Source organism: Lepidochelys olivacea, assembly GCF_965140295.1.
Source record: "Lepidochelys olivacea isolate rLepOli2 genome assembly, chromosome: 7".
Classification (NCBI taxonomy): domain Eukaryota; kingdom Metazoa; phylum Chordata; order Testudines; family Cheloniidae; genus Lepidochelys; species Lepidochelys olivacea.
This window is the reverse complement of record NC_140417.1, coordinates 16991556-17009400: the sequence shown is the minus strand read 5'-3', so window position 1 is coordinate 17009400 and position 17845 is coordinate 16991556. Positions and strand designations below refer to the sequence as shown.

The 17845-nt window shown below is 38.6% G+C and overlaps 1 protein-coding gene across 4 annotated transcripts in view; it reads right to left on the bottom strand.

Moving 5' to 3' along the window:
- GRM7 (glutamate metabotropic receptor 7) overlaps positions 1-17845 on the bottom strand; it is a 546447-nt gene that overhangs the window by 365967 nt on the left and 162635 nt on the right. For all 4 annotated transcript variants that reach the window (XM_084634422.1, XM_084634423.1, XM_084634425.1 and 1 more), the window contains exon 2: positions 12461-12677. In XM_084634422.1, coding sequence (XP_084490548.1) covers positions 12461-12677 — 217 coding nt within the window. The remainder of the gene's footprint in view (positions 1-12460; positions 12678-17845) is intronic.

Genomic DNA, 17845 nt, shown 5'->3' with positions numbered 1-17845 from the left:
TTAGACACCTAACCAGTCTTGCCCAAAGTCAGACAGAAGTCTGTGGCAGAGCCAGGAATTAAATCCATGTTTCCCGAGTTCTAGCCCAATACCTTAACCACAAGATCATCCATTCATCTAAATGGACAACCACATAACGTTTCCATTTAAATTATGCAGGAAGCCACAGCATGGTGGGCGAAAGCCTGAGCAAGCCCAGAAAGGAGATAGTTAATTTTATTAGTAGCAGGCCAGTACTTCAGTTTTGTACACCGTTTTGTCTTTTTCTCTTTCGGAGGTAACTATTACTACTAAATTGCTGATAGAATCCAAAACAACCTGGAAGATAAAGTCTGATGTATCTTCTACTAGATCAGTAGCAGCTTAAAGGAAACTTCATTTAAACCATTAATAGTTGTATCAACAAAATGTAAAATAAATCTACATAAATATAAGTTATGTTACCAGCCAAGGATAAATAAAATACATTTCCACTAGCTTCCAAAGTAAATAGGTTGATTAGCATTTCACATGAAAGTGACAAGATTTCAGCTGGGAGTGCTGAATAATCTAGAAATGTTACTGCCATTGTTCTTTTACATCCTAGCAAAAAAGATCTTGGTAAAGATTTCTCCATGGCTTTAGCACTGTTAGCGAACACAGAATATGAATATTGCTTGTGCTGGGAGGGAAAAACGTCAAATGTGAAAGTTGAACTGCATCAAGTGACATTGATGTTGGTACAACACTAGGAAGCATAGGTTTCAGTAACACTGGTTTAAAATGAGAATACCAAAAAATCTAAATTACAGAAATAAGACTCCATATTTAACATACTATCATAAAACATCTAAAAGAACACTACTGAAAATGATAACTGAAGTAAACACAAAAAGAAAAATCTGCATTGAAAAATATTTTATGTACAATAAGGTGCACTATAAGATAAAAACACATACTATTTCATTAATATGTTATATATTTCTTTTTACTGCATTTGTCCCATGAGATTAAAATAGATGCACTAAAAATGAATATAGGTCTATGTGATCAGAAAGCAGAATCATTTTTCATGGTCAAAAAAGCAGGTGAATAAATTATGCTTCTTACTAGACAAGTGTAACATTTGCAGCAGCCTAGTAACTCCTGCATCACTCTGCTGTTTTTCATTACATAAATATTGTTCTTTCATCTTGTCGTGATTTATCAGAATGAAGACTAAATGGATGCCAAACCCAAGGGCTATATTACCTATACCACTAATAAGTGTGTATAATGCAGGTAACAACTGACGAAGGGGCAAATTGAGCCCAACTTTGTCCCTTCTTCCTCCTAAAATGGGGGACATCCCTTTATGTGAACACTTCACAATCCAGATTCCAAGTGAGCTCAGGTGATCTGTCCAGTCAGATAAGAGACCTGAGCTGATACAGCCTCTCTGGGCATTACTGGAGGGCAAGAGATTAGAAGTACCACTGCAAAATCCATTGAATGTTTATGCCAACGAGAGCAGCATTAATGTGATTCCCATACTTCTTACCTGCATCAGCCAACACAGCTAGGCTGTCAGGACCAGACCCGCTGACAAATCAAACTGTCTGCCAGGGAGGAGACAGGGCTGGGGAACAGTGTGTTGGGGCCAGAACTCCATCAGGATGCACTGAGATGTGTGGGATTAGGACTGGGACTTCACAAGGTCTGCTTGTGTAGGAGATCAGGACCCCTGACTCTCTTCGAGGCTAATCCTCTCTGAGGCAATAAATTTCTTCTTCCCATCCTTTGCACCAAAGGGGATGCTATTGAAACTCTACAAAAGGTTTACCACTACAAAAGGTTTTCTCTTCCCCCACCTTTTGTAGTGGTAAACACCCATTTTTTCATGGTTTGTGTGTATAAAAAGATCTTCTGTGCTTTCCACAGTATGCACCCGATGAAGTGAGCTGTAGCTCACGAAAGCTTATGCTCAAATAAATTGGTTAGTCTCTAAGGTGCCACAAGTACTCCTTTTCTTTTTGCGAATACAGACTAACACGGCTGTTACTCTGAAACCAAACTTTTAGGACTAGTTCCTTTACAGTCAAGGTGAATAGAAGTAGATTATACCAGAGATGCAAGCCTAGTATTGCAGAAGAGAAAACAAGCTGGTGCGCTTGCATACATCTGGAATTTAACAAATAAAAATCAAAGGCTGCTTTTAATAAAATATTTAATAAACATTTAATAAAATATCAACATGTATCTGAGGAATTTTTAGGTTCTTTGAGGATAGGCCATGGCCTATGTTAAAAAAGATATTTACTGTATAGTATGATCTATTTGTCAACTAAATGTCTATGATCAAAGGGCTCTCTCACATAACTAGAGGGGTTTATTTTGGTTTTTGTTGCTGCTGCTATTGAGTTCCCCCCAGTTACTACTGGAAGAGAACGAAGGACAATTTTCAGTAAAGGTAGATTTTTTTTCAATTAAATAAAATGTTATGAGGTCAGATTAGGTTGACCAGACGTCCCGTTTTTAAAGGGACAGTCCCGTTTGGGGGACTTTTTCTTATATAGACACCTATTACCCTCCACCCCTTGTCACATTTTTTCCACAGTTGCTATCTGGTCACCCTAGGTCAGATAGATCATGTTAGCCCAGCTTCTCCCAGAAAGACAAGATCTGATCAGTGACATTTGCAAAGTGATTCTTTTCCATTTAGGTCTTTGTAAATGGTAAAACAGAGCATGAAGCACTATTGTTTCTCATGAAAAGACTGGGATGGGTCAAAATACTTTCCATAGATTTAATGTACAGAAATTCCATTGACATGCATTAACTAAGTGATTAACAGAATACTGGCCTGGTCATGCAGAAATTTCCTTCCTTGCAAACTGCTAACTACTGGGGGACAAATCTTAGTTCCATCTGTGTCACTGGGGCTAGGATTCCACTCCAGGACTTCAATGGCACCATAAGACCAAAACAGTATCCTCCAACCTCAGTTTAATGTGATTTCAATTATACATTAATGCAATATTATTTAGTTCAAACTTGTCCAACAGGAACAGCATAATAAAAACAGCAATACTTTCCCAAAATTTTAAGATGGCTAGTTCACAGAAATAAAGCTAAGTAAGGTTTTATCCTAGATTAGCTAGTATTTAAACAAACAAACAAAAACATACTACCCACACACTTTGGTCTTCTCTTTCATTTCATTCAACAGTAATTTATTGTACTGTATTTATCTGTGATCCACACTGCTTTCCAATTATCCAGTGCACTGAACGTAAGATTTTATTACCATTACTTCCAAAATCCTGTGTTGTTCAGTAAACCAGTGATTTTGGGTTCAGCACTTCATGCCTTCCCGAGACCTCTTTCATAACATGCTAAATTATTTCGAAGTTCATTCCTTTCACAAAGCTGCTTTTTGCATAAGGAACTTTAAATTTTCTGTCTCCTGCCCTCATCACCTTTCCGTTTCTTTATTTTACAAGTTTAAACCATTGCTAAGTTTTCTTAACCTGGAGCTTTATCAGAGAGAGAATTTCTCTTTATTGTAAAATACTCCAACAACAATTGTGTGTGTGTGTGGACTGCAGTCCACTAACAGGGCGCTTATTACACTACAAAAGACAAAAACAATATCAATCTAAACTTTACTCAGATTCTGGTAATTCTAGTTGAACCTACAAAAGAATGTCACTTATATTACACCTTAGAGACTAACCAATTTATTTGAGCATAAGCTTTCATGAGCTACAGCTCACTTCATCAGATGCATGTGAAGTGAGCTGTAGCTCACGAAAGCTTATGCTCAAATAAATTGGTTAGTTTCTAAGGTGCCACAAGTCCTCCTTTTCTTTTTGCGAATACAGACTAACACGGCTGCTACTCTGAAACTTATATTACAGCTGAAATTGAAAAGCTAGGAGGAACACCTTCGTTACCCCTTTCCCCTGCACTTGATACCAAATATTGATGCGTGAGTACAACTCCAGATAACCAAGTGGTGTCACCCTCTCCTGTTATCTAGCAATAGCTTGTGCTAAATGCAATACCCGACAGAGGACAAAAATCAGCTTCCATTAATAAACACAGATGTTGGAATACGGGAGAGAGAAGGTAGGTGAGGTAGTATCTTTTACTGGACCAACTTCGACAGGAGGAAAAGACAAGCCTTCAGACTTCAGAGAGTTCTTCCCCAGGTCTGGAGAAAGTAAGCAGAGTATCTGAGATAATCAAAAAGTGGGACAAATTGTTAAACATAAGCGGTAGGAGACCACTTAAAATGAAGTGTGGTTATAGCTGTGTTGGTCCCAGGGTATGAGAGAGACGAGATACATGAGGTAATATCTTTTATTGAAACCACTTTTGTTAGTAGAAGGAAGATTTTGAGCTTCACAGAACTCTTCCTTAAGTCTGGAGTTGTACTGGAAGACTTGATGAAGAGCTCTGTGAAGTTTGAAAAGCATCTTTCTGCCAACAGAAGGTGGCCCAATAAAATGATATTATCTCACCTACCTTATGTCTTTAAAATGGACAATTAAGGGTTGCCAGGCAGTAGGATGAGTTGCAGACAGATAGAAAGACTTAGAGTAACTTGGCATGAAGTTGTGTGACTTCTTGATGGATGGTTTGGTGTTTGTTTTTTTTCCATGGCATTTTCCATAGCTGATAAAAAAACCTAAAGTACTGATTTAAAATTCTGTATTACAATATGCTTCTCATTAGGGTTTTACAGAAAGTTTGATCAAATGGTTCCAATCATTTCTTGTAATCATTAGATCACAAGCATTTTCAGGAACATAAGTCCAGTGACTGCCTTCAAGAAAACAAACACTGTGCTGTAAAAGAAAGTGCTTCAATCTTTAAGGAGCCAGCACTCACCTTCCAACTACAGCCCATCCAGAGGAGAGAGCTTTTCAGAGGATTAAGCTGCATTCTCACAATTCTGCAGCTGCTGCCTGGAAATGTTCTATCAGGGTTCAAAATGATATATAATTAAAGTCATTTTAAAAATACAGTTTTGCTATTGTAGTGACTATATATGTGGTACATACATGCAAACCTTAGATTATTTGCTTTATTTGAATGAGTGACCTACTATTTAAAATCTATTAAGCATGACTATGAGACTGAAATGCCCCATTTATATAGAAATCTCCTTCTGTCATAATTATAAGGAGGGGAAGTTTGAAAAGTGTTACTCAAGTATAACCTGGGGAAAGAAAAGGACTCTGATTTAGTAGAAGTTGTTCGATATTTTAGTTGGAAAGAGTGTCTGTTTATTAAAAGGAAAGAACTGGGATTCAGGATTTCCAGGTTCTTTTCCGCACTGTCAATGACTGTCATTTGAGAAGTCACTTATGTTCTGAAATGTCTTTGCCTGCCCACCCACAAGTGTATATAAATCTTACCTACTGCACAGAGGTTAAGTGAAGCTACATTAAACAAACATTTATACAGTGCTTAAAAGATTCTAAAAATAAAAGGCACTAAAATAATGAATACTTGAAAATAGTTATCCTTGGCTAATCCATTATTCCATCCTGACAGACGGACGGACAGACTGCTACGTTGTGCATCCTAGTTATAGGCAAGAATCTTAAAGTGGATGAAGGGAGAAGTTTCTGATGGTGTTTCCAGGTGGTGATAACTTAACAAAGACACTACAAAAGCCTTGTGTGAAAGGTTCAGGAGATGTAATTGGTTTTTGTGTTTTTTTTTTCTTCATGTCTTTTACCAACATCAAAAGAAAAGAAATACTATATCCATAATTTCTGTTCTCCTTCCCTTCAGAATATTTGGAAACAGCTAAATAGACACACAGCTGAAATTAGATCATTTTGGGATGAATGCCCAACCCAGCACGTAATCTGAGTAGGCTCTCAGTAAAGACCCAAAAGGGTAAGGAAAGAGAGGCAGTAATAGAAGTACAACTGTACTGTCGCAATTCACCACCTTTCCCATATAACCCCAGCCTGTGCAGTGAGCACCGGAGGATCTGTGCAGTGTGGGAGGCAGTCAGGATGCCTTTTGGAGGAGGGTGAATTCAGGAATGTGGAAACTGGAAAAATGGAATTGAATATTTAGAAAAAATATAGAAATTAGGGCCTCTCTTTTAGGAGACATATGTAAAGTACAGCAGTGATGTCTGTCACTAAAGACATCCATGTACATATTCTTTTACCCAGCAATTAACCTTGTGGTATTGATTTTTAAAAGATGAAAACCTAAGTTGAAATAATCTTTGAAATTTATATATTCCTTAATAACCTGAAATTGTCCTTTAGATATTCTATGATTAGAGTGTTCTCTTAATTTAGTAATCCCACAGATTTTGGAGTGATTCAAATCTTCATCTTCTGTCACAATGACATAACCAAACTGGCTTGAAGCACTCATAATAAAAGTCACTTTGTGACAAATTATTAACTCAAAGGATCAGGCAAAAGTCTTTATATTTTGGAAGTAAATTTTAAAATCCAGAGCAGATAACACTCTCTAGTCACTATTGCAATTCCTAGGATGACGGCTGAATCGGCAACCAGTCTTGGTACAACACAGAATTTAAGGTAATTAATTTGCTACAGATTGGTGGTTGAAGATAAATGTGTTAGCATCTATCAATCAGATTTCCTTTTGCATTAAAATTAACTCATTGTGAGGTGGTTAGAGGGGCTGTCCATGAGCCAATTATGGCTCCCACTTTCAAACTCTCCCAACCCTGACTTTACGTATAGCAGCCCTAAGGGACTACAAACCATCTGGAGAATTGATACAGTGGACCGGAGCTCTCCTCTGCATGCTCCCCACCCACTTCATCCCTATGCCAGATAAGTAGAGGGCACTTGGCACAGGCCCTGGTTCTGCAGATTTACACCAGCTGAGAAATCCCAACTGCCAGGAAAATTCTCAACTGGCCAACTGCATCCAAATCAAATCCTTTTATCACATCTCAGGCAGCACAAAGTGAAAGGAGCTGGGATTGCGAATCTGGGTCTCTGTATGGACGTATTTGCAAGGTACACAGTTTGGTGTGCTTCTGAAAACACATTTAGGCAAAGATATATATTCACACATCTTTATTTACTGATGCATTTATTTATATATTGGGTACCTGATTCATAAACATGTATAGATGAGTAATCTGAATGAACAGTACCATTGTTATGTTATTTTAATGAATGTAGTATAGGAGTCTTAGTCATAGACAATGACCCTATTACGCTAGGTGCTGCCCCAGAGAGTTTACAATCTAAATATCTATAAGTGTGTGCAGACCTATTGTTTCTGTAATGAATCTGTTGTATCTCTTGCTGCTATTTTTTTGGGGGGAGGGCGGTTGCAAATACCTGATCTGAGCATGTAGTTGCACTATTTCACATGAGCTAAGTATGCAGCTGGGGAAGAAGGCCAAATCTCAAGAAGTGAATCAAGAGTTCAGTATATATACACATAATGTAAGTCATCCCAATTAATATTCTATGTCTTAGTTCAGTGGCTCTCAATCTTTCCAGACTACTGTACCCCTTTCAGTAGTCTGATTTGTCTTCAGAACCCCCAAGTTACACCTCACTTAAACTACTTGCTTAAAAAATCAGACAAAAATTCAAAAAAGTGTCGCAGCACACTGTTACTGAAAACTGCTTACTTTCTCATTTTTACCATACGATTATAAAATAAATTAATGAGAATATAAATATCAGTGTATAGTATACAGAGCAGTATAAATAAGTAATTGTCTGTATTTGTACGTACTTTGCTTATACTTTTGTGTAGACTGTTGTAAAACTAGGCAAATATCTAGATGAGTCGATGTACCCCGGAAGACCTCTTTGTACCCCTACAGGTACACGTACCCTTGGTTGAGAACCACTGTCTTAGATGACAGCACACTAGAAGTGGGGAAAACTAAAGCTAGCATTCCATTTAGGCAACAACCTCTATTCTGATGAGACATCTGTCATATATAACACTTGGGTTGGAAAAAGGATAGGTAACCCTGAAATGTTCCAGTTTTCCCAGGAACCAGAGATTTTTTTTTACAAAGGGCCAAGGAAAAAATCTTGGCCTAAATCCTCATCCCCATTTTGGTGGTGGTTTTATTCCTGGTAGCATTAGCTTTTCTAAGTGTTTCCCACCTGTAGCTTCAGCCTGCTAGCCTTTTCAGATCAGTACTTCTCTTCACAATGTCAACCCACTCATACAACAGCACTGGGCGCAACCCAGTAGTGTCCCTTCCTTTGTTTCCTTCTTGCCAGAATAGGATTTCCCATCTCACTCTTATCATGGCATCACATATTCTATCTGTGCTTGAGTACATTTTTGAAAATATTACACATGATCTACTCTTTTTAGGCCATGGATGTTTGATCACATTCAAATACACTTACTGTTCTAAGTGCACATGCCTTGTGATGACTGCTTGATACCGAGATGCATTTCTCACTATCTACTGCTCTTTCAGTACCTCTTTATTCATCAGGTATGTCTTCACTGATGTTCACCTGAGTCCCTTCTAAGTAGTTCAAACCAACAGATACAAGAAAAAAAAACCCTCACCAACTCAATAAAAATACTTCCCTTTATCACCTCTTCAGATGGCTCATATGCTGATATCACAGTGGTTAGCCAAACATGGCTGGTTAAACATGTATGTTTTACACTGTATGCTGAAGGCAAACCACCGGAGGGAGTGAATTCCGTACACACAGGCCCACAGGTAAGTTATGAAGTTTGGCCCATTCTGCATACCTACTGAGGAGTAAGGGACTGTTTTGCATCCATACCATGGGTAGCAACACAGACAGGAGACTGACCTCCACAGAACTGCTATGTCCATCCTGTGCTGGTGGGTGGGAGTAGTTGGCAGCTTTGGCTTGGCCCCCTGGTGACCCGGCCAGTTCAGCTGCACCAGTGAGCTGGGGAGCAAGTATATGGTTTGTGCCCCTCAGATCACAGGGGACTCAGGAAGCAGATCACAATGTCTGCTCCTCTGGCAACACAGCTACCCAGTGCCCCATAAAAGTGTTTGTGATATACCTACAATACATCCCTGAAGTAACAGAAAAATCCTTGATCTGGACATAGTGGTGAATGAAAACAGACACAGGGATGGATTTTAAGCAACAGGCTGCCGCTCTTACCCTTAATGCAGGGGAGGACCACTGCCAGCCCCATCACACATACTCCCACATACCAGGCTTTTTAATTGGTTCCAGTACAGGGGTCATAGTGCTCACACCATTTAACTTAGGATAGACTCTCCTAAGCTTACCCCTCCCTCAACTGGTCAATGAGTAGAGACAGATTCTAGAAGAGGAGGTGCCACCCCTGCATCGCTCCACATGTGCTTTCCTTCTCCTTTCTACTGGGACTTCCCCGGTCATTGCTGGTACCATCAAGTTTTCTACTCGTTGAGATGGGTGGGTGGCATCCATTTCATTGCATGTTATTACTGTGATCAATATCTGCCGCCAGTAAACAATACTTGAAAATTTGGTTCTCATCACTGTGAAATATTTAGGAAATGGGACCACCTAGGATTTTCTGTTCATTCTAAACTTTTTAAAGAAGCAGGGGAAATGGTTGACAGGTGTTAAATACACGGAATGCCACCTAAGCTGTATCAGTGCAACACGTATCAATTCAATGCAATCTTAAGAAGAAAATGATGCTGCACAGCATTTGAAGAGTAGATAGTATGCGTTCCAAGACTAGACAAGCTGCCTACATTAAAGAAAGTTTATGCACTATACCTGCCAGATTCTCAGTGTTGTAGACGTAACCTACATTACCATGCATTTCCCATTGGTTTTAATAGGGTACCCACGCAATTATCATGCTTTATTTTTAACATATGTTTCATTTCATGTTGACTACATGAACAACTTTCCACTTAGTTATTTCTGTAGGGCATCTAAAGCACAAAATTATTCCAGAACTATAGCTTGTCCTTCATGTGGAAAACACATGCTCAGTATTATATTGCAAGAGCGTTTGTGATTCATTTGAATTTTAAATGATAATGAATACTGCATATTGTCACTTCCTGTGGTATTAAATCCAAAATAGTTTTAATACCACATAAATATGCATTCAAATGAACAGATGAATTTATGCAAATTCCAACTTCTTCTGTAATATCAACCTAGGGAAACAATTCCACACTCCCTCTTTCTAAGGCCCTGAAGTGCAGCATCATCACCTCCGCAATTCTTACATGGATTATGCTGACAAACGAGATGCAGTGACTTACTCAATGACAGTTTGGGGAGTGAGCAAACAAGCTAACACCCTCTGACTCGTGGATAATACAGGCAATCTGTAAACGCATGACGTATGCTTCTGAACCAGCTTTATAATAATGGAAAATACAAACCTCAGATGGTTGTTTGAAAGCACTGTAAACCCCACTATAATCTCTGCATTTCAGAATGCTTTCTCCTTAATGGTATGGAGAGAGAATTATGGTTCCAAGTCCTGCAGTGTTTACTCCAATTCAAGTCAATGAAAGTTTTATTTGTTTACAGATGGTAGGTTCAGACACTGCTCTCATCAAAATAATGAAACGTTCATAATGAAACATTCATTTCTATTTACCATGTTAACCCTTGCCAGGACATATCACCATATGTCTATAGAATTGAATTTTATAAAAGGCACTGAAAGTGAATAGCATCTTCTGAGTACCCTACCGCTAACTGGCACATGAGGGATCCTCAAATACTTCAGCCCAGAAAAACCAAAAACAATGACTTCCAAGAAGTTAACTTGTGGTGGATTCATTTTCCTATAGAATCACAAAATATCAGGATTGGAAGGGACCTCAAGAGGTCATCTAGTCCAATTCCCTGCTCAAAGCAGAACCAATCCCCAACTAAATCATCCCAGCCAGGGCTTTGTCAAGCTTGACCTTAAAAACCTCTAAGGAAGGAGATTCCACCACCTCCCTAGTGCTTCGCCACCCTCTTAGTGAAAATGTTTTTCCCTAATATCCAACCTAAACCTCCCCCACTGCAACTTGAGACCATTATTCCTTGTTATGTCATCTGCTACCACTGAGAACAATCTAGATCCATCCTCTTTGGAACTCCCTTTCAGGTAGCTGAAAGCAGCTATCAAACCCCCCTCATTCTTCTCTTCTGCAGACTAAATAATCCCAGTTCCCTCAGCCTCTCCTCATAAATCATGTGCTCCAGCCCCCTAATCATTTTTTTTTGCCCTCCATTGGACTCTCTCCAATTTTTCCACATCCTTTTTGTAGTGTGGGGCCAAAACTGGACACAGTACTCCAAATGAGGCTTCACCAATGCTGAATAGAGGGGAATGATCATGTCCCTCAATCTGCTGGCAATGCCCCTACTTATACATCCCAAAATGCCATTAGCCTTCTTGGCAACAAGGGCACACTGTTGACTCCTCTCCAGCTTCTCGTCCACTGTAACCCCTAGGTCCTTTTCTGCAGAACTGCTGTCTAGCCACTCTGTCCCTAGTCTGTAGCAGTGCATGGGATTCTTCCAACCTAATGCACTTGTCCTTGTTGAAGCTCATCAGATTTCTTTTGGCCCAATCCTCTAATTTGTCTAGGTCCCTTCATATCTTATCACTACCCTCCAGCGTTTCTACCACTCCTCCCAGTTTAGTGTCATCTGCAAACTTGCTGAGAGTGCAATCCACGCCATCCTCCAGATCATTAATGCCCACAGATGCCTTCCAGATTCCCAGCCTATCTGGGGAAATCTAAGCCAGTGTGACAATTTATTTCCCTGTTTGCTTAGAACATCAGTATTATCCAACAGAAATGTTGAAGTATTTCTTCCTTGAAGTATTTCTTAGCTGGACTTTGGGGAATGTGATTTCATCAGCAACTGAAGTCATAGGCAATCCTAGCACCAAAACTTCATGACATGCCCTGGGCCCCAAATACTCCTATGCCCTGAAGTATTTTTTCTTGAATAAATGCATTTGACCTCTCTCTCCAGGCCAGTAAGCTTCCTCCCTTCAAATAGAAGAGAATGGATTTCCTCAGTGAATTTGCCAAACAAAATGACAAAGAAGAAAATTGATACAATATCTCATAACTGCTTGAAAGGTGGACAGGTAAAATATGACCTGAGTCAGTGTCTAATAATTTTCTGCCTTCAAAGAACTTCTAGCTGTGTAGAGATAAAAGCTCAGTATTTAAAAATCTGTCTTGTACCATGTCATCATAATATAATATTTTCCACTAGAATACCAGAAGCAATTCAGTATTTTATATTTTCTCCAACCGTGCACGAAAACCATTCAAGTTTCAAACCCTTGAGTGCTTTGTTTCTGGAACCCCATGAGCAGTTTAAGAATGAGAGTGTAAGGGATTATGAAGAAGGAACTGAGGAATTATGAAGAAGTCGAACAATTTTCGAGTCAAATTTCTGTTCAGAGAAGAATAGTACAACATGTAACACATAAATATCTATCCGATCCATACAATCCTGTCTTTGCCTACCTGCCTCTCTGGAAATCTGCATGAAGGACTCCACGCCTTTTTCTCCATAATTTCCTTCAGATGCCAACGTTGACACATAATTCCACCCCAAAGCTTTTACAATGTCAACCATTGCCTGTGCTTGGAAGGAATCTGGAGGGACCACTCGTGAGAAGAAATCGTAGCGCCTGTCATCACTTAACTCTGGTGCAGTTGAGGCATAACTGATCTGGGGAATCTGTAGGGGAAAAAAACAGTTATTGGTAAATAATATGTTCATAAATTCACCAAATTTCTAGCGTTAGCTTTAGCTGAATCTCTGTTAGTCCACCCCACATCCATCTGTTATTTCCTTTCTCCATCAGTATTTCAGTACAAGTCAAATAATCCATCTCTTAAATTACATAGGGAGTGAACAAATTACAGGAAAAGTAATCAGTGAATTAAAATATTTTCTGTTCTTTCTGAAAATTCTCTTGCACTTTTAAGGGACTGATACTCAAAAATGTCAGTTGTGCTACGGAATGACTAATTTGCACACAGAATTACTTGTTGTTGCCTGCGCATAGCAAGTGTGGCATATACAAATGGCCAGTTGTTCATCTAACTGTTCATTTACATTGACAGATATCCAATTTTGTAAATGGAGCCATATTAGTATGCACATATTGTCCATGCAATTGCAGTTTTGCACCTGACATTTTCAAAATCAGACCCTAGATATTACAGTCTCGTATTGACAGTTCTGTGCTCTCCTATGGCAGAGGTTGAAAGGGTGACACTTTTTTAATAAGCCATGATCTCCAGCTTCCAAGTTAAAACAAGTGGCTCATTCATAAGAAAACCATTGTAGAACCATTTAAAAATAATGATTCTTCCAAACTCCCCTCTGAGTTCTTGTATCTTTTTGGGATTAAGCTATTTCAAATCAAACTATTTATATCGTCCCTTGAGGATACCATAGCCAAACATAGCAGTGAACAGAATCCATCTGTGTACATGTCCATTTTACTAGTAATCAGATTGCATTAGAATCTAGCCATTTGGGATCCTGAAGTTCAGCTGAGAGAGGAGGACTCACCACATGCCCAAGCATGATAATAAATTTAAGATGGTTTCAGCCTGCAGAAACATCAATATTTCATGCTACAATACAGGTATATTCTGTATGCTCTGAGAGTCATCTTCTATCTTTACAAAAGCATTCCTACCAATATATATTGCTCTTCTCTCCATCTCAAAGGAGGGAACAATACTATACACCCCAGGGTTCAATCCTGGAAAAGCCTCCGTTCCTTCAACTCCCACTGAGATCAGTGGAAGTTGAGAATTACTCAACTTCTCCAAGAATCAATCTTACAGGATAAGGGCCCAAATATGCCTTTAGATAATTATGGAAAGACAGCAGCACAACAATAAAGTAGCCAGCAGATATATACATTTACTGAAACTACATAAAGTGTTAACAATCCCAACAGTTGCTGAACCATATAATGCTTCAAATACCTCTCTGATGTAGCCCATTATGAGGTACATCACTTAATGAGCAGCCATTTAGTTCCATTCCACAGAAGTCTGGGCCTAGTCCTACCTATGCTCCTTGCGCAGAACTCCCACTGAAATTAGTAAGAACTCTGTATGCAAAGAGCTTGCCGAATCTCACTCTTCATTGCTATAAATTATTAACCATAAAAAATGCTTAAAATTTCCACTGGGTTTATAGAAATTGCTACCTCTGTTAGAGAAATGAATTCTTCATTGTAGTATTCTGCCTTTCATTTCTGTTATGTTGAGTGTTTGGTCATGCACTTTAAAAGACTAGTTTCAAAAATCTGAGGCTTAGTATGTTAAGAGCTAGGACGCTGCAGATAGTGGTCACCCATAAAGACTTGCCAGGGTTTCCTTAGATCGATAGATCTATTGCATCAGTTTCAGTAGTATTCCTTACACTGACTATAGGAGATATCTACAGGCAGATTCTCTGCTGACATAACTTCATTTATGACAGTTTACACCACTGGAAGATCTGCACCCTAATGATTACTCCAGGTACCTGCATTGATAGTATTGTTACACTTACAGCTATTGGCAATTTTGTGAAGGTGACCGGAGTGCTCTCTTTGGCTTATTAAGAGGGATTTTCTTTTCCCACTCTGTAAAGTGCTGCAAACAGAGTTTATTTCATTGGGTCTCAGCTCAGTTGTCATCCTATTAGGATGGTATCAGGAAAGCATAGTTAACCGTGGACAATGGTATGGCATTGTATACACACTACTAATCAGATTAAAGTCTGGTCCAATATGCAATATTGTGTACTGAACAACTGTGCAATGGGCTGAGTGCCGTTAATGTAAAATACATAGAGGTTAAAAAGTGTATCTTACATATTCAGATATGTGTGAACAAAAGGAATCCTAATGTATGTATCAAATTGACAGTAAATGTTTATTAACTAAAACCAAAGGATACACTTTTCACTCCTATATGGAGCAAAACTTCACTGAATTTTGCCCAAAGTTTTCATTATTTAAAAAATCTTTTGCTTTCAAAATCTTTTTTTCTCACTTATGAAATGTTAATCAGACCTGTCTGTTTCAATCTGCATGCAGCAGTTACAACATTAAAACCAACCCTGTTATTCATACAGTTTCCTTCACAATGTCTAAGAATGTTGAACAAAGACATGAACTTTAGAAAGATTTTCTTAATGTAGCAGGAGAAAAAAAAATAAAAGCCAGGTCTAATATGCACTGCGAACATTGCAATTCAACTTTGTACAATAGGTCAGCGCTTCCATTCCATTACCTGTACCACGGAAGGATATCTACTATTCCCAAGCTCCTTTCCCTGCACACAGTCAGCATCCCAGATGTACAAAGTGAACAGCTGTTCAAGTCAGCTGAAACCTATAGAATATATTATTTCTTTTGCTGTTGAATTTTTAAAAAATCAGGCCTATCTTATTAAGAGATCAAATAATTAAAAAGGTGACAGCTGTAGGCCAGAGAGAACTGGACTCTTGAACTACAAATTATCCCTGGAATAAGATACATGAGATGCTTAACTGTTGGAATAACTGTTGATATGTTTATGGACAATATTCTGGCTTCAGCTAAGTGGACACATCCCCCTTTAACTGAAACAGGAACCCTCTGTCACAGTGGTATTGTGCTGTTTTGAGTGAGGGTGGTATTAAGATGGAAAAATCGAGTCTTATGTAAGAAGTAATGAAAATAGAACATTTAAGTTTCTATTTTCCTCTTTAAGAGTCTCTAGTGAGTTTAAACAAACTTTTTGGGCTCACAAGATTAAGCACCATTTCATTTTGTTTTGAAGTTTTAATGACAATTCATAATATATTTTTTCCTCACTGGAGATGGCCCCAGAAGGTTGTGTTTGGATTCAAATTAGGATGAGTCTATGCTTCTAGTCTGAGACCACTTCAGATGTAGGTTTCACATCTGGATTCAATGAACCTGTCCACATCAGATTGCAGATAAAAATGGCAAAGCTTTAATGAAATCAGCCATTCTCTACCATCTTGAACTAAAATATTGTGAGATTTCAACCATGCCTAAACCAGAACTAGAAAAGGTGCAGGTTCTGGGTTTGGAACAGTATACTATATATATATATATATATATATATGGGGTAGAATTCTGGCCCCACAGAAGTCAATGGGAATGTTCTCATTGACATCAATAGGGCCTTAATTTTACCGATGAATCCTGAAATTCAGATCCACATGCCCATGGAAAAATCAATGGGGTTCAGATCTAACATTCCAATAATGGCCATTTTACTTCCTATACAAGGAGATTCACAGCGTTCAAAGTTTGGTAAATGTGAATTTAGTGTTCAGAAAAGATGCTGACTTGCCACTCCCACCACCCAAATATCCAATGCAGGATAACTCAGACAGTGGCAGTGTAAGCTACCCTGCAGCACCACTGTTAATGAATCTTGATCATTAGGGACAACATTTAAGGAATGAGAAAGTTTATTCTGCATGATACAATCAGTCCTTAGGCTATTTGCTGAAACCACCTACAATCGTATCACTAAGTGTCAGTTCTGATCACATTTTGTGATGTAGACATTTGGAGACTGCCAATACCATTCACCTATGCCACTAAGAGCCATTAGATGGTAACAACTAATGTGCTCTGGAGTCTACCTGAAAATCAAAGGGAAGCTTTTGTCTATCTTGACCAATCCATTTACCTAAAAAGTTAGTACTATCCTCTCCGCCCATACTTCACTTTTAAAAGCATCTTTTAGAATAAGAATGGCCATACTAGGCCAGACCAAAGGTCCATCTAGCACAGTATCCTGTCTTCTGACAGTAGCCAATGTCAGGTGCCCCATAGGGAACAGAACAGGTAATCATCAAGTGATCCATCCCCTGTTGCCCATTCCCAGATTCTGGCAAACAGAAGTTAGAGACACCATCCCTGCCCATCCTGGCTAATAGACATTGACGGACCTGTTTGATCCTAGGTTTGAAACATCACACCCTGCTGCACTGGGAATCGTTGGGATGCCAGCATTACAGTGACTTCTCTGAAGGATTTAAGAAGCAAGAGAAGAAAGGCTGAAGGGAAGACAGAATTTGTTTAAGCAAAAATGTATCGGATAATTCACAAAAAAGGCTCATAAATCTATTTTATAAGCCATGTATAATGTATATGGAACACCATCCCAGCATTAGAGCCCAATCTTAAATCTATGGTATGTGTCAATTTAGCTAACTTCAAGGATTCTCATCCAGAACTCTTCTAAGCAGGGATCAAATGATGCATATTTATCAAGTAAATAAAGAACTACTCCTCATTTCTTTCCTCTTCCTAACAATTTAACAAGAACAACTAGAGTGTCTTTTCATTCCAGCTCTGCTATTTAATGAAAGAAATGTCAATCCTAATGAAAAATTTCAATTCTCTGGCAAGAAACTGAACCAAAAATTACAGTTTTAAACAGTATTTGGAATCAAAGTGATAGTATTCACTTCATTATGATGGTAACATGACTTTTTTTGGTTTTACTGCTTTAAAAAACAAATATACATTTTATGCCAAAATGTCAATTCAAAATGACAATGTGGTTAATTTTGATCAAAAATTTTCATTGCATCGTTTTGGACTTGAAACTTTTCAGAATGTTTTCTTCCATTACCCTTTTTTTTGGTATTTTGACTTTCCATTCTCATTCAGAACAGAAACTAATTTTGAAATGTCAGTATTTCCCACAGCATGAAAAGTCTGTTCTCTGAACAGCCCTTGTATCTTGGTGGCAGACTTGTGCTCTGCAAGCACAAGGACTTCAGTTCCTGCTGGTCTTTTCACAGCCTGGAAAAGCACAGGGGAAAAATTATTATACCTTCCTCCATATCCCTCAGTGTGCACG